Source organism: Trichosurus vulpecula, chromosome 2, assembly GCF_011100635.1.
Source record: "Trichosurus vulpecula isolate mTriVul1 chromosome 2, mTriVul1.pri, whole genome shotgun sequence".
Taxonomy (NCBI): domain Eukaryota; kingdom Metazoa; phylum Chordata; class Mammalia; order Diprotodontia; family Phalangeridae; genus Trichosurus; species Trichosurus vulpecula.
In genome coordinates this window covers 757,991-773,429 of record NC_050574.1, presented here as the reverse complement: position 1 = coordinate 773,429, position 15,439 = coordinate 757,991, and the positions used below count along the sequence as shown (strand labels likewise).

The following is a 15,439-nucleotide window of genomic DNA, read 5'->3' as shown; positions in this document are numbered from 1 at the left end:
CCACGCGCAGACGCCTTGCCCTTTCCCACAGTGCTCGGCGGCTCGGCTCTTAGGCGCAAGAGAGGCGGGGTTGCCATGGGGACAACGGCCCGCCGCTACACTCTGCTCCCGGGCTCTCGCGTCCTTCTCACCTTGCCACGTTCCTGGGACTAACCGCTTCTGGGGCGGTGCGCGGCGTTCCGGCGGCCTAAAGAGCTGGCGCGTTACCATGGTGACGCGGGGAGTCCCGTGCTCCTGCGGCGCTCGCCGGCCCCACCTCCCGGGCTGCGGTTGTCATGGAGACCAACAGGCAGGAAGCTGCCGCTAAGATTCGGTCATCCCCGCTTACTCCGCATTTCCGGGCGATTACTATAAGGCCAACGCCTCAGCCACGCCCCCAGTGCCTAGTGCCCGACGACTATTGGCTGCGCGTGTCGCTTCTCCGGGCCCTCTCCAATGGGCGGGCACCGTCTTTCGCGTGCAGCTTCCCAGGTAGGCGGGGCTGGCTTAAACTGACAGCTGCCACCCCTCCCCCCACCCTCCCAGCGTGTGTGCACTCAGAGCTCCCCAGAGACTAGTAACTGTTTTTTCCCTCCTCCCGAGGCGCAGTTAGCCCCAGAACGACTGCCCATCCTCCCACCCCTCCCCCAGCCCGCAGGTCAATCTCCCCCGGAAGCGCCTGAAGCCCCCGCCCGGAAATGGCCGAGTGCGGCCCCTGGCTGCGCGCCCCGTCTGCGCATGCGTGCTGCGGGGTCGACAGCGGCCGGAGCCTAAGTGGGGGAGGCGGAAATCACCGAAGCTGCGGGACGCCCCGGGACCGTTGTCCAGGCCCTCCGCGACCGCCCAGGCTGAGGGCCTGGCCCAGGCCTAAGGCAGCCTGTAAGGGAGAGAGAAAGAGGGACACAGAGAGAGGGCAGCCGGGAGCTCGTCCTGGGACAGAGGAGGGGGCGGGACTGAGAGCAGCCGCCCGGCTGGGGGCGGGGCGGAGCCGAAGCCCACCTCCGAAGCCACCCGAGCTGAGCCGAGCCCTTCCGGAAAGAGCCGAGCTCTTCCGAAGCGGACCGAGCGAGCTACGGGAGCCGAGACGGGCCGCGCGGCGCGGCGCTGAGCGGAGCAGCCGGGGCCGGAACGCGGAGGAGCCGGGCCGTGGCCGGAGGCGGGGGCTGGGGCGGGCAGGCGGTGAACAGTGGGCAGGGGCGGCCGGCCGGCCAGGGCCCCGAGGAGGCGGCGGCGGCGGCAGGATGATCAAGCTGTTCTCGCTGAAGCAGCAGAAGAAGGAGGAGGAGTCGGCGGGCGGCACCAAGGGCAGCAGCAAGAAGGCCTCCGCCGCGCAGCTCCGCATCCAGAAAGGTGCCCCGGGGGGGGAAGGGGAGCAGGGGGAGAGGGATAGAACCGCCCCCACCCCACCCCAGGAGTCGAGACAACCCCCCAAACCAACCCAACTGGGGCCATCCGCTGCCCCGCCCCCACCCCGGGAGCCGAGAGACACCCCCCCAAACCCACCCAACCCGGGGCACCCACCGTCCCGCCCTCACCCCGGACGCCCAGACACACACACCACCCCCCAACCGCGGATCCCTACCACCCCATTCCTACCCCGGCCGAGCCCAGGGATCCTCCGACCCAGAGAGCTCTGCTCCCACCTCTGGGAGCTCAGGGACCCCTGCCACCCGTCCACCTGTGGGACACCTGACCCTACCTGGACCAGCTTCTGACCTGAGGGTGTAGGTGATTGTCCCCAGATCACTTCCCCTCCTCTCTCCTCCAGACATTAATGAGCTCAATTTGCCCAAGACCTGTGAGATTGACTTTTCCGATCAGGACGACCTCCTCAACTTCAAGCTGGTCATCTGCCCCGATGAGGTGAGCCCCACCCCCCCACCCAGTATCTGTCGTGTTACCTCCCAGGGCCTCTGCCACCTGTGTCTCCTGATTTCTGTTCCTCTCCAAGCCATTCCTAGGGGAGGTACCTGGGGCACGCAGCCCCAATCAGCTTTCCCTTCTTTTCCCAGGGCTTCTACAAGGCTGGCAAGTTTGTGTTTAGTTTTAAGGTAAGTCTTCTTAAGGGGAGGGGTAGAAACTGCCCTGGGGGAAGGGCCAAGGCTCTGCCTCTGACTCTGCCTCTCTGTCCCCAGGTTGGCCAGGGTTACCCCCACGACCCACCCAAGGTGAAGTGTGAGACTATGGTTTATCACCCCAACATCGACCTGGAGGGCAATGTCTGCCTTAATATCCTCAGGTAAGTGGCCCACCCCCAACTCCCCCGTGGCACAGGCAGGTGAGTGTGAAAAGTAAAGGCAAGGCCATTTCTGGCCTGATGTGAACTTGGAAGGGAGCAGGGAGGGTGTGAGGGTACAGTTGCCAGGACAAAGGCCCAGAGGCTTGCGGTCAGCCTGGTGCTGCTGGGGACCAGTGGCGGCCAGCAAACCACCTTTGGCAATAGCCAGGAGATAGCAGGAAAGGGTGTGGGGCCCCACTGGGGTTCAGCAGAGAGAGAGTCTTCGTGGGAGAAGTGATCAACTTTGAGACCAGGGAAGGGCACACAGGTGGGGCTTAAACTCGATTTTCTGACTTAGGGCCCTGGGGGGTGGGCAGGATGGAATAAGAGCCCGCAAAACCCATGGAGAAAGGCAAGGTTAGGAGGAGCCCTGCCTGCAGGCCAGTGGGAAGGAGGAGCTGGTGGTGGTGGTGGTGCCCTCCCCATGAGGGACCTTTTGGGCTGGGGGCTGCTTCTTAACTGGAGGTGGGGGGGGGGTGCTTCTTCCACAGAGAGGACTGGAAACCAGTGCTAACGATAAACTCCATCATTTACGGGCTGCAGTATCTGTTCTTGGTGAGTCCCAAGGGAGGGATGGGGGGGGGGGGGGCCTGGCTGCCTGCCTCAGCCCGGAGAGCCAAAGGTGAGAGGTGGAGGTGGGCGCTGGGAGGGCCAGGCTGGGTCTGAGGGGATCCCCTCCTCCCTACAGAGGGGAGTGGGGTGGGTCCTCATCTGCCAGCCTAGGTCTGGGACACGAAAGGTCACGGGGGTGGGGCCAGCGGGCCAGGGATGCCATCTTGGCCTGACCAGACCCTGGCCCGCAGGAGCCCAACCCTGAGGACCCCCTCAACAAGGAGGCGGCCGAGGTCCTCCAGAACAACCGGCGCCTCTTCGAGCAGAACGTGCAGCGCTCCATGCGCGGCGGCTACATTGGCTCCACGTACTTCGAGCGCTGTCTCAAATAGGCGGGGGCTGGACTGACCGACGGACAGCCCCGCCCCTCCCCGAGCCGGCCCTCCCCTCCTCCTCCGGGCTCCCTACCCCCGGTCGGGGTGGTGGGCGGGGCGTCCGCGGCCCCCGGGCCACATATTTATTGGGGGCCGGGGCCTCGCGCGGGAGTGGGGATGGGGAGGGGTCTCCGGCCGCACCCTGCCCCCAGTTCTTTTTGGGTTTTTTTTTAACCACGTGATTGATGGGCGCCGCCCTCCCCCACCCCCGTCGTCCGGATCAGAGAAGGGAAATGAATTGGATTGTCCCCGGACCCCGCCCCCACTCCCACTCGAGTTCGTGTCAGGTTATTAAAGGGGAACGTTGATGCAGTGCCTTTGCCTCCTGGCCTTCTGTCCTTGCGTCCGTCCTTCCGTCCGTTCGGGCTGGTGCCCATAAGCACACTTCTCGGCGGGGCTGGACCCGAACCCGCCGCCCTGGGGAAAGGGGAGGGGGAGGAGGCCGGCGGACCGGCGCCTGCGCAGGAGCGTTCTCCGGCCCGGTCCATCCCGTGCGCCTGCGCACTACGCTCTGGGTTCCCGGGCGGGGCGCGCAACAGTGACGTCACGGCGCCAGAATCCGGAAGCAGCTGCGGGTCTTGTGGGAAAGCAGGCGGCGAGCAGACCCCGGGCAGCGGCGGCGGCGGCAGCGCGGGGTGGGTGGGCCCCAGAGTCCGGCGGGGCCAGCGCGACCCGGAGGGCTTCCCGGAGGCGGCAGTTGTGCCACCAGGTCGGGGCCGGTGAGTGAAGGCGCCGCCCCCCTCCCCCTCCCGGGGAGCCCCGATGCCCCCGCCCCCTCCTGGGAACGCCACCCCGCCCCAGGAGGACGCCGGCGTCCCCTCCGAGAGCCCCACCCCCGAGGGCTGCGAGTCCTGATGTCCCCCCCACACTCCTCCCAAGATCTCGGAAAGCAGAGCCTCCTTTAGGCACCGCCCCCGGGACCCCGGCATTCTGGCTGCGCCCTGGGAAGGCCCTCTATTCCTGCGGTCCGGGCCCTAGAGGAGCCCCCGACCTCATCGCAGCCATCCCCTTGGGGGGCGGGGGCGGTGTCAGCTTCCTTCAGACCGGAGAACCTGCTGACAGCTCCTCAAGAGGGGCGGTACTGCCCCTTTGTGGGGGGCGGGTAGAATTCGAACCCAGACCTTGGAGGCTGGCTACCTGCTCTCTGTTCTCCAGTTGGAAGGATTCGGAGTTTGGTGTTGAAGTTCACAGCGAAAGTGGGCAGTGCTTGTACTTGGGAGTGCTCTGAGCCTCCGGGAGAGGCAGTGGGTGGGGCTTGGGCCCCTGAGAAGGTGGTCTGCAGCTTCCTTCAGGCAGGGACTAAGTAGACGTATCAAAACGGGAGAGACCCTCGAAAGGAACTTTAATTCTCGTCTGCCCTTTGTAGCTAACCCCACCCCCCCCAAAAGGCCCCAGTACCTCCGCTTTCTCCTAACCTGACCTCATCATTCCATCCAAAGTGACCAGTGGTCTCACAGTGGCCGAATCCAATGGTCTCTTCTCAGGCCTGTCTCCTGGACGTCTCTGCAGCCTTGAACAAGACACTGTTGGTCACTTTCTCCTCTAGATTTTCAGGACATCCTCTCTCCTGGTTCTCCTCTCCTCCTCCAGGTCACTCCTTCCAGCCTTGGGTGTCCCTCAAGGCTGTCCTGGGCCTCCTTCTCTTCTCCCTCCATACTACTTCACTTGGGGATCTTATCCTCTCCCATGGATTAAACGATCGTCTCTATGCTGAAGATTCTCACATCTACCTTTCCCTGCCCCAAACTCTGCTGATCTCCAATCTCCCATCTCCAGTGTCCTTTCCGACTGAACTGGATGTCCGATGTAGGGTCCAGATCTGAACTTATTGTCTTTCCCCTGTCACTGGAAAGGGCACCAGCATCCACCTCATCTCTCAGGCTCCCAACCCCAGTCACAGCCCCTAGATCCAATATGGTGCCAAGGCCTGTCCATTTTACCCCTGCAGCACCTGTGGTCCATTTCACCTCTGCAACATCTGTCCAGTGCTCCCCCTTCTCTCCTCTGACACTACTCCCACCCTGGTGCAGGCCTTCATCACCTCACACCTGGACCCTGTCCTCCAGAGAACAGCTACAAAATGTTCTGTTTGGCCTTCAAAAGCCTTCATCACTCCGCCCCCCCCCCACACACACCTAGTCTTTTTAGTGATAGCTCTACCAGGAACAAGATGCTGTATGGGCTCCAGAAATTTTTTCTGACTGTCCTTCAGGACCAGAGAGCTCTCCTCTCCTTCCTCTGCTCAACCTCCTGGCCTCAAGTCAGTCGGCAAACATTTATCAAGTGCCTACTATGTGCCTGGCACTGCACAGACATCTCCTGCCCTCTAGGAGGGGAGACAACCTAAAGAAGCTGGAAAGGGGTGTCTTCTGATGGGAAGAGCCAAGTGCCAGTCAGCAACCTGCCCACCTTCTGCAGGATGCCTTCCCTCCCTCAACGGAGAGCCAGAACTGTCTTTTACCTCCCTCTGTATCCCCAGAGCTTGGCATGCACTAAGTGTTTAACTAGACTCTCTGTGACTGACGCGTTGCTTCCGCAGGTCCAGCTCTACCATGGACCTACTGTTTGGGCGACGGAAAACTCCCGAAGAGCTGCTACGGCAGAACCAGCGGGCCCTGAACCGAGCCATGCGGGAGCTGGACAGGGAGCGTCAGAAGCTGGAGGCCCAAGAGAAGAAAATCATTGCTGACATCAAGAAGATGGCCAAGCAGGGACAGATGGTGACTGGGCCCACCCTCTCTTCCCCCACCACCCCAGCCCTGGGTGAGGGGAGGGCATGGAGGGCCAGCTACCCGTAGCTGAATTATGGTTCTTGAGGGGCCTGGACAGAGTGGGCAATGACCCGACCCTCTGGCCCAGGCCCTTGGACCCCAGTCCTGCCTGAGGAAGAGGTAGGAGGCTGTCCCATGGGAATCTTGGCCCTCCTATCAGAGGGACTGCTATGACTCCACTCTCCCCCTCTTAGGACGCCGTGAAAATCATGGCCCGTGATCTGGTACGCACGCGCCGCTACGTCAGCAAGTTTGTGATGATGCGGGCCAACATCCAGGCAGTGTCCCTGAAGATACAGACACTCAAATCCAACAACTCCATGGCTCAGGCCATGAAGGGTGTCACAAAGGCCATGGGGACCATGAACAGGCAGGTAGGCTTACCCCCAGAGCATTTTGCATGAGGTGGGGCCAGATGGGGACTAGGCCTGCCACAGGGCAGTGTGTCAGGACAGGAAATGACCTGGGGGGACTGTATGCCTGAAGATGGCTTACAGAAGGGCCTGTGAGACTTTCTAGTGACCAGTAGGAGAAAAGAGGGGGAGGCTGGGACGGGCAAGGGAAGCCAGTCTTCCATCAAGAATGGCCCCATCATAGTGCTCAGACAGGGACACCTTGGGAGGATAGGCAGCAGCCTCATTGCTCTTGGCCAGGTCAGCCATCAGGGCACAGGCTAGGCATGTTCACAAAGGATAAGGTCAGCCTGGAGAGTTGGGTTGGTCCCTGTGCCCATTCTGCCCCCAAGGGGGTCCAGATGGGAGTCCCTCCTGTCCTCCCCAGCTAAAGCTGCCCCAGATTCAGAAGATCATGATGGAGTTTGAGCGCCAAGCAGAAATCATGGACATGAAGGAAGAGATGATGAATGATGCCATCGATGATGCCATGGGGGATGAGGAAGATGAGGAGGAAAGGTGCTGGGGACACCACGGTGGGGGGGCCGGTGTGGGCCTTGCCCACCCTCCCCCCTTCATCTCCTCTTCTCTGCCCTTTCAGTGATGCTGTGGTGTCCCAAGTGCTGGATGAACTGGGCCTGAGCCTGACTGACGAACTCTCCAGTGAGTGCCCCTGCCCACCTACCCACTCACCCCCAGCCTGCAAGAGCTGGACAGTCAGTCCCTGACTGTCCTGTGCTTTCCCTCCTTGCAGATCTCCCTTCTACGGGTGGATCCCTCTCTGTAGCTGCTGGGGGCAAGAAGGCTGAACCTTCTGCAGCCCTGGCCGATGCTGATGCAGACTTGGAGGAGCGCCTCAAGAACCTGAGGAGGGACTGAGCCAACTGGGAGGAGAGGAGGGAGTGCTAACCCCCACCCCAAGAATAAAAGTTTTTAAGATGCCAACAGAACTTGGTTGTTATGGGGGGGAGGAGCAGGGGAGGGCAAGAGGACCCAGCCACCTTCTAACTTTGCCCCCCTCCCCTCACCTGGCTGAAGGAGGCCATCCTTTGGCTCAGAGCATGCAGGTTTGACCCCAACCCAAATGCCCCCACAGGCCTGGTGACCCAGACGCCAAAAAATAAAAGCAGCTTTCCAAGTGGAGGCAGGGAGAGGCAATGGCTGGCAAGTTTATTGGTTGGATGGGTGTTTTCAGTGAACTCCAAGCTCAGTACAAGAAGCAGATGACAAAGAAAACTCATGGCAGCTCCCAAAGCCCCTTCCAAGCCCCAGCTTCTCCAGGGAGAGATTGTCTAACTAACCCTACTTCCAACCATTCAGACCTTGGGGGCTGGAAGCAGGTACATGGACCCTAAGAGGGAAGACGCGTCTAAACAGAAGGGGCAAGGACCCTTGGGAGCCTCCGGGCTGGGGTCCTCTCCCCTTCCTGGGCTGTAAGCTGGGGGGGGGGAGGGGCTGCCTGCATCCAAGAGAAGCCTCGAGCTAAGGCGAAGTGGGGCTCTGCTCTGGCCAGGGCAGCCCACAAAGCCGCCATGCCCACCAACCAGCCCCATGCCAGGGACTCCCAGGACACCCTGCTTGCTCTGGGTCTGTGTGACTTGTGGGACTTTGTCTCCTGGGTTATGTTTTTATTAAATCGAGAGAAGTAAAAACCGCATCTGGGGATAGGATACAGAAGGACCAACAGGTGAAGGAAGGAATGAGTGAGGGGACAATGGAGCCATTCTGGGGTAAGGTAGGGGCTCAGTTACCATCACTGGGGCCCCCCACCAGTTCTGGAGGGGCCAGGCCAGGGCCTGGGATAGGGGGAGGGAGGGGCTCCACCAGAATAGCCGAAAACTTGGTATCCCCAAAAGCCTCGTTCATGCGAGTCTCAAAGAAGCGTTGAAGGCCAATGATCGACTGGACGTCAGCTTTGTCCTGTTCATTGGTCAGAGCAGAGTTGCAAGGGGCACTGAGTGCTCCTCGGTTTTCCCCCACACCCAGGTATACCACACCTGCCACCACCCCTGGTTCCCACCTCCTCACCTCAGTGAGTTTGTTGAACTGCTTGAACATGCGGCCCACATCCTGGGCAAACTCCTGCGGGGAGCTGTATGGGGGTGACAGTTTCTCCTGGAGGCGAGCACGAATCAGAGTGAGGTCCAGGGTGCCGGGCTGCTCTGCAGAGGGCGTGGGGTCTGTGGCCAGTCGGTGCAGGGGACGGCATGGCTCGTGGCAGAGCAAAGCCAACAGCACACGCTCACACTTCTGCAGGGGGAAGTTGAAGCTCAGGCACTGGCACCATCCCCCCCCCCCCACCCATAGGTGCCTGCCTCTGGGTGTCCCTCCCCTGTACCTGCTGGTTAGTAGGTGAGAGCTTGGCAGGGCAGGTGTCCCCATCGGCAGTCAAGGCCACACTCTCAGGGCCAGGAAGAGGGACCTCATCTTTACAATCCACCACCTCCTGGCACAGGGAGCAGCTCCACTCCTCCCTGGGGGAGGGACAAGGGAAGATGGAAACAGCAGTCAAGAATAGTAGCCCACACTAAGGCCCGGGACAGAGAAGAGGAGATGAAGAGGGGAGGGCAAGGCCCACACCAGCCCCCCACCCTGGTCTCCCCAGCACCTTTCCTCATCTTCCTCATCCCCCATGGCGTTATCGATGGCATATGCCTGCCAGCACCCTCTCCAGCTCCTCTTAAGCCTGCACCACACCCCAGCAAAAGGGGGCAAGAGAGGCCAGCAGAACCCCAACAGGAGCCCCATAGGGCCCGCTTAAAAGGACACCACCACAGCCTCTACAGCTCAATCAACGTCTGCAGCAGCACACAGAGCAGGCCTGGAGCTCCTGTGACCATCCAAGGCATGCCACCCCACCCCCGTCGTCATCGTCCCGTTCCCTCCCCCCCCCCCCGGCCACATACCCAGGCACCTCCTGCAGGGTTGGCAGGTGACACTCCAAATGGAAGCAGAATTCACACTGGCTACACATCACCAGGTCTCCTGGCTTCTGACAGACACGGCAGATAGTGGCGCTGTCATCCACAGCTCCAGGGCCACCAGTGGCCACGGTCGCAGCGGCGGCAGCCGCGTCAGGACCTCCCAGCACTTCCAGGCCAGAGCTGGTGCTGCCGCTGGGGGAAGCCAGATGGGGGCCCTCAGGCCCGGAGGCCTCCAGGGGAGGCAGCAGCAGCGGTTTTGTCTCCAGCCCCTCCACCCCTGGGGGAGCTCCGATGGCAGCCTCTGTCTCTTCCTCCTGGGGTGAAGGGGTGGGGTCTATGAGACCAAGGACCCGGCACTCCCTAGCTCCCTCCTCCCTCAGGCCTCCCTCCTCCCTTCCTCACCTTAACCATGGCCATGGGTGGCATAGGAGGCCCCCCAGGGGCCCCTGGCTGGCCCCCCCTCTCAATGACAATGAGGTTGTAGTCCTCATTGGTGGTCCCCGGGAAGACTTTGAAGACGGGGGGCTGGCTGTCTGCTGTCAGATCCAGATCGAGGCGCTCCAAGCTCACCCTGGGCACCTTCCGCATGAGGCCACTCACTTCCCCCTCACCAGATCTGGACCTTTTCATTCCGGACACATTAGGCTCAGCACTGTAGGGGTCGTCTGGGCCATAGCTCCCATAACCCTCCTGCAGGTCCATGGCCTGGGAAACAGAGGACATGAATTGGTTGGTGTCCTGAACCCTGCCCAACCCCCAAGGCCACCAGGACACCCCCTCCCAGGAGAGGGCCTTACCTGATTCCCTCCTCCAGGCTTGCCAGGAGGCCTGGGAGGGGCCATGGAACCAGGACTACTCCTCTCTGAAACAATCTTGCCTGTGAGGAGAAAAGTGAACTGACTCATCTCCCTCTATCCCCCAGCCCCACCATCTTTCCCCCAAACCAGAAACCCCCGCCCAGCAGGAACCAACACCCACCGAAGGCCTCGGCGCTTTTGGTCCAAGCGTTGAGGTCCCACTGGAACTTCATGTCCCCCTGGGGCTCCACGGGGTCCACAATCATCTTGAGGGCTCGGTGTAGCTGGAAGTAAATCTGGGGGCCCCAGACCTGGGTGAGGGCAGGGCCTCAGGCCCCTCACCCACCACCATGCCTGCCATGCCCCAGGCCCCACCCCGGGCCACACCCCAGGTCCCCTTACCAGCTTCTTGGACAGCAGCAGGGCTGTGTTGTTATCACTCTCCAGGGCCCAGGAGGCAAAGCGAAGGATGTGCTCCTGGTGCCTCTGGATCTTGGTCATGGTCCAGTGCTGACGTTCCAGGCGCTCCTGCTGCCCCTCAGTCACCTTCTGGGCGTCGTTGACCAGCACACGGCCCCGCTTGTTCAGCTCTTTCATAATCTGCAGGATGGCCATTTTCACATCCACCTGTACCCGCTTCTGCACATCTGTCACCTGGCGGATCCTGGAGGAACAAAGGATTTCTGAAGACCAGAGACCACCTAGCTGCTGTATAAGCACCGCACCCCCCAACCCTGCCCTGGGACTCACGAAGTGCGCACTTCCTTGGTGTTCTTCTGCAGGGTGGCATGCTTGTCCCCCAAGCGTTTGACCAGGGAGGCCAGGAGCTTCCTCTGGTTTCTGACAGCATCCTCCAGGAACTGGTATCTGCCCAGAGAGTGAGAGAGAAGCTAGCCGAATGTCCTGCAGCAGACCAGGCAGGCGGGGCACATGGTCAGCCCTTCTCTGCATCCTCCACAGTCAGGACCTCAGCCTGCCTCATCTCTAAAATGGGCTGGACCCCTTCCAACTCTTAGACAGCACCTGAAGGGAGGGACCCCAAAGGACTATGCTGCTTCCTCCAGCTGCAGCAGTGGTCTATTTGTAGAAACCACCCAAGGTAAGGAAATCAGTGGGCACCAACAGCTTTGGGCCTAACAACCAGGGCATGTCAAAGCAGCTACAAAACCAGTTTCAACCAAGGATATCAGACTCAAAGAGGGCAGCTAAGACCAACAGGAACCCAGAAACAAGACCCGGACCTCCCACTCCCACGGACCCTGCCCATAGATTGGGGGGAAGGGAGCAGCCGGCCCCACTCACTGATGGTCCTTGTGGGCATTGAGCTGGCAATCCCGGCAGGTAAGGGTATCACAGCTCTCACAAAAAAGGACCAGGGGCTCGTGCTTGTGGACTGAGCAGTAGACGGTACGCTCCCCATCACGGGACTTGGCGGGACCTGCAGATGTGCACATTTAGGGTTAGCCTCTTCCAGCCTAGTCCCATCCCTGCACCCAGCCACCCTCCTTCCCATGAAATTCAGGGCCTGCCTCCACAGGGGCGAAGGTGGAGATAAGTTCTGTCTCTCCCTAGAACCAGGGTGAGCATCTTTGCTGTCCCCCTTCCCCACTGGGAACCGTGCACACACACCAGTGGAACGGACAGTGTGATCCTTGGTGTACTTGACCCGCTGATGAGCCTCCACGCACGTCTCACACAGGGGCTCTGAGCACTCAACACAGTAGCTGGTGGCGGGGGCGTTGTCCTCGCAGCTGGTACAGCACTGGGGGCAACAAACAGCATCCTTTGCTCAGGAAAAGGCCACCCTGGGAGTGGTGAGGGCACAGACCTGCCCCCCTCCAGGTCCCATCTGGCCCTCAGCTCGGCCAGGCTCCATGACCTCGAGGTGCCCCAGCTCCTCCAGGGCCACAAAAGGGAACAAGAGAATTGATTTCAGGATCCCTCTCTTAGGTGTATGCCATGAAGTCTGAGTTTCTTCTGATTCAAGGTGACTGGAAGAGTTTACGAACAAAGTTAATCAACCAGCTTGAGGGAGAGGCGTTCTGGGGATGTCCTGGACGCTTTGGGGTGGGAGCTTAGCTCACCCGGCTGCCACCCCCCGCCCCAGCACCAAGGCTGGGGGCAAGGGTGAGAATGCCACAACTCACCAGACTGGGGCTTCCACAAACATTCCTGGACTAAAAGGTGTGGCTCACCTAGCTGGCTGGGGTGGGACAAAGCACCAACACTCACCTGGCTGCACCCCCAGGCCCACCTGGCTGGAAGAAGGAAGGTACCAAGGTTCCCCTGGCTGGGGGCGTGGCTCCCCTATACCCACCCCACCCCCAGCTCAGCAAGCTTCGTTGGGGGTAACCAGGCTGGGCCGGCCCAGGAAGGGGGCGTGGCCCCCCGCCGGCGCCCAGGCTCACCTGGTTGGCATCCTTGGGGTCCGGGGCCGCCTTGGCGCCGCTGTCTCTCATGAAGTAGTTTTCCACGATGTCCTTGGCGAAGCACTGCTGCTTGCACACCGGACAATCCACCACTGCAGGGGAAAGGGAGCAGAGAGACCACGGGCTGGGGGGGGGGGGCGCGCCCCACGCTCCTCCCGCTCCCCCCTCTCCCCGCCCCCCCTCCCGCCGCAGGCCCGAACAAAGGGCCCGCAGGCCGCACGCGGCGCCCCTCCCCCGCCCGGCCCCGCGCCCCGCTCACCCGCGCCGTCGCCCCCGTTGTTGGCAGCGGCAGGCCCGGCGGCCGTGCCGGTGGCACCGCCTGGCGCGGAGGCGGGCCCGAGCAGCAGGCACTGGCCGCACACCGAGTGCAGGCAGGGCAGCAGGCGCGGTTCCCGCTCGGGCCGCAGGCGCTCCCTGCACACGCCACAGTGCTCCAGCAGTTCGGCCGCCTCGCTTGGCCCGCCCCCGCCCGACGCCGCGGCGCCCGAGGCCGAGGAGGCTGCGGGGCCCGCGGCGCTGGAGGCCGAGGCGGCGGACGCAGGCCCCGAGGGGCCCCCTCCCGAAGCCGCCGCCGCCGCCCCCGCGGCCGCGGAGGACGAAGAGGAGGCGGCGGCAGGCCCCGGCCCTGAAGGCCCCCCGGCCGCGGCCGAGGCAGCCGCCCCGCCAGGGCCCCCGGGCCCCCGCTTGTCGGCGCCCGCGGGTCCGTCCCCGGAGCCGGGGCTGCCCGCGCCCGCCGCCACCGACGCTGCCATCCCGCGCTGCTGCCGCGCTCTCTGCCGCAGCTGGGCCCGGGCCTCACGCGGCTCCGCTAGCGCTCCCGCCGCCGAGGCCGAGGCCGTGGGGCTCGCTCGCGCGCGGGCACAGGCGCGGCCTCGGTCACAGGCCTCTGCGCGTGCGCGTCAGGACGCGCGCACCGCCCAAGAGCAGGAGGGGAGGGGCCGGCCGGCGCTCCCGCCTCGCGCAGGCGCACAGCGGTGCGCGCCGCCGCCGCCGCCGCCGCCGCTCGGCTCTGCTCGGCTCCTCTCGACTAGCCAACGGCCCAGGCCAGCGCCACGCGCCTCCTCAGGGCCCGCGGACGGCCGGACGGAAGAACGAGGCTCCTGGGCTGGGCTGCTGCGGAGCCCGACGCAGGCGGAGGGACCGCGGCCGGGCCGCGCCGAGGCGAACGGGAGCAGGAGCACGAGCGGGAGCGGGAGGAACGAGAAGAGCAGACGCTGGAGCAGTAGCAGGAGACGGAGGAGGGGCAAAAGAAAGCGCACGCCGAGGGGGCGGGGCTAAATAACCGACGTCACCGCGCCGCCCGCCAACCGCCTCGCTTCGGGTCCCCCGCGCGCTGCGACGCCTTGACGCCACTACGTCACGCACGAGGGCGTGGCCAGGGGCCCAGGAGCCAGAAGAAAGGCGCTGGGGGGGAGGGGCGGAGATGGAGAGGGTCCAATGCGCCCTGGTCTTGGGAGGCCTAGGACCCGGCGCGGGGGGATGGGATAGGGAGGGGTGGAAAACCGAGGCGGGAAGGGAGGCGAGGGAGCGCTCTGGGCGCCAGGCAGACGCAGTCCAGAGGGGGCGCAGGCGTAGACGCTTCGATTTTGGGGAAGGTCTTCTAGGGTGCTCATAGACTTCTGCCCGACTCTTCCCCCGCTCTCTGCGCATGCGTACAAGCCAGGCCACGTGGGCGTGGCGAGGGGGATGGGCCGAAGGCTGGGAGGAGGAGCGGGTTCTGCCGACTAAATGATGATGTTGTTGGCTGCGGCGATAGGGCCTAACAATATGCAAAGCATGCCTTTCCTACACGTGACCTCGCGATCCTCACAACTACCCTGGGGCAGAAGCCAACTGAGGCTGCATTTGAACTCTGGTCTTCCAGAGCTCTGTACGCGGAAACACCGGCTGCCTGGATCTCCTAGTGCCCATTGCTCAGAGCAGAAAACAGCCCAGTCTAGCCCTCGGGAGGGACTCTGCAGCTGCTGTCCCGCCCCTGCACACAGACTCCTCCCCCCTTCTCTCTGCCCGTTCTCCCCCTGCCTCCGCCTCCCTCTGTGTCTCCCTCCCCCGTCTCTGTCTCTCTGTGTCTCTTGCTGTCTCTCCCCCCTCTCAGTCTCCGTCTCTGTCTCTCCCCCTTCCCCGTGGCTGTGTCTTCCTCCTCCCTCTCCTTCCCTGCCTTCCTCTCTGTCTGTCTCTGTCTCCATCCATCACCACCCAAGGCTTCAGGCATCTTCTGTCTGTCCCCTCCCCAGCTCCCTTCTCACCAACTAACCACCTGTTGGTGTGGGACATTAAGATGAGCACACCCAAAGCACGGTTGTGATTTTTCCTTCTGTAAGTTCTCTCCTTGTCCAGGGCACCAGCACCCTACCAAGCACCCAAGAGGAGACGATGGTTGGAGTCTCTTGCTCTCCCTCACCCTCTCAATGCAGTCCTTTAGGCGATCTGGCCAATTCATCTTGGAACCTGTCTCCAGTCTCTGTCCCTTCTCTTCCCTCACTCTGTAAGCGCTCTAGTTCTCAGGACTGTCCCTTCAGCTCCCCTGCTTGGGAGAGGTCATCTGTTCCAGTGGCCCAAGGTCACAAAGGCTAGCCAATTCAGGGAATCATCCCTAGGGCAGCTGAGGGGGACCTTAGAGCTGCCCTGAACCATGTCTTCTGTGCTGGGTATGGGCAGTGACCTGAGGCATCCCTGTGAATCCCAAGACTCCGGTTCACTCTTTGACATGGTGGGATAAGCTCAAACAGAAGATTCTGAAAAGACCCAGCCCTGAGGTGCCAGGGGCTCCTCCTCGCTTCCAGAATCTGGTCAGAGGCCACACTTGGACTTAGGAACACCAGGGCAGCAAAGGGCAAAAGCCATGAATGGAATTCTGCTGACCAGAAGCAAGGGTTGGGAGTC

General features: G+C 62.6%; 3 protein-coding genes across 3 annotated transcripts; 2 read left to right on the top strand and 1 right to left on the bottom strand.

The window, feature by feature from the left end:
• Window positions 1-718: 718 nt before the first annotated feature.
• UBE2M (ubiquitin conjugating enzyme E2 M) lies at window positions 719-3,558 on the top strand. The gene is made up of 6 exons (XM_036743213.1): window positions 719-1,329; window positions 1,748-1,842; window positions 1,992-2,030; window positions 2,115-2,218; window positions 2,749-2,812; window positions 3,061-3,558. Exons 1-6 carry the CDS (start codon window positions 1,221-1,223, stop codon window positions 3,199-3,201), a joined length of 552 nt encoding a protein of 183 aa, XP_036599108.1. The 5' UTR covers window positions 719-1,220; the 3' UTR covers window positions 3,202-3,558.
• A 228-nt stretch (window positions 3,559-3,786) lies between these two features.
• CHMP2A (charged multivesicular body protein 2A) lies at window positions 3,787-7,351 on the top strand. Its single transcript, XM_036743214.1, has 6 exons — window positions 3,787-3,962; window positions 5,783-5,963; window positions 6,209-6,388; window positions 6,795-6,925; window positions 7,008-7,069; window positions 7,161-7,351. The coding sequence occupies exons 2-6, from the start codon at window positions 5,796-5,798 to the stop codon at window positions 7,283-7,285; spliced, it is 666 nt and encodes a 221-aa protein (XP_036599109.1). The 5' UTR covers window positions 3,787-3,962; window positions 5,783-5,795; the 3' UTR covers window positions 7,286-7,351.
• A 194-nt stretch (window positions 7,352-7,545) lies between these two features.
• On the bottom strand, window positions 7,546-13,308 carry LOC118840385 (transcription intermediary factor 1-beta-like). Its single transcript, XM_036747877.1, has 13 exons — window positions 12,816-13,308; window positions 12,536-12,648; window positions 11,757-11,889; window positions 11,430-11,565; window positions 10,878-10,994; window positions 10,530-10,791; window positions 10,309-10,423; window positions 10,128-10,207; window positions 9,733-10,035; window positions 9,313-9,644; window positions 8,745-8,880; window positions 8,435-8,656; window positions 7,546-8,326 (listed from the first exon to the last, which is right to left on the bottom strand). Exons 1-13 carry the CDS (start codon window positions 13,306-13,308, stop codon window positions 8,150-8,152), a joined length of 2,619 nt encoding a protein of 872 aa, XP_036603772.1. The 3' UTR covers window positions 7,546-8,149.
• Window positions 13,309-15,439: the final 2,131 nt, after the last annotated feature.

Bases quoted from the DNA above. Each gene is read 5' to 3' on its own strand.
- UBE2M (XM_036743213.1), top strand. From the start codon at position 1,221: ATGATCAAGCTGTTCTCGCTGAAGCAGCAGAAGAAGGAGGAGGAGTCG. The intron at 2,219-2,748 runs GTAAGTGGCCCA...CTTCTTCCACAG, and splicing joins GTCTGCCTTAATATCCTCAG to AGAGGACTGGAAACCAGTGC. The intron at 2,813-3,060 runs GTGAGTCCCAAG...CCTGGCCCGCAG, and splicing joins GGCTGCAGTATCTGTTCTTG to GAGCCCAACCCTGAGGACCC.
- LOC118840385 (XM_036747877.1), bottom strand. From the start codon at position 13,308: ATGGCAGCGTCGGTGGCGGCGGGCGCGGGCAGCCCCGGCTCCGGGGAC. The intron at 11,890-12,535 runs GTGAGCCTGGGC...TGTTGCCCCCAG, and splicing joins ACCCCAAGGATGCCAACCAG to TGCTGTACCAGCTGCGAGGA. The intron at 10,995-11,429 runs GTGAGTGGGGCC...CTCTCTGGGCAG, and splicing joins AATGCCCACAAGGACCATCA to ATACCAGTTCCTGGAGGATG.
- CHMP2A (XM_036743214.1), top strand. From the start codon at position 5,796: ATGGACCTACTGTTTGGGCGACGGAAAACTCCCGAAGAGCTGCTACGG. The intron at 5,964-6,208 runs GTGACTGGGCCC...TCCCCCTCTTAG, and splicing joins TGGCCAAGCAGGGACAGATG to GACGCCGTGAAAATCATGGC. The intron at 6,389-6,794 runs GTAGGCTTACCC...TGTCCTCCCCAG, and splicing joins TGGGGACCATGAACAGGCAG to CTAAAGCTGCCCCAGATTCA.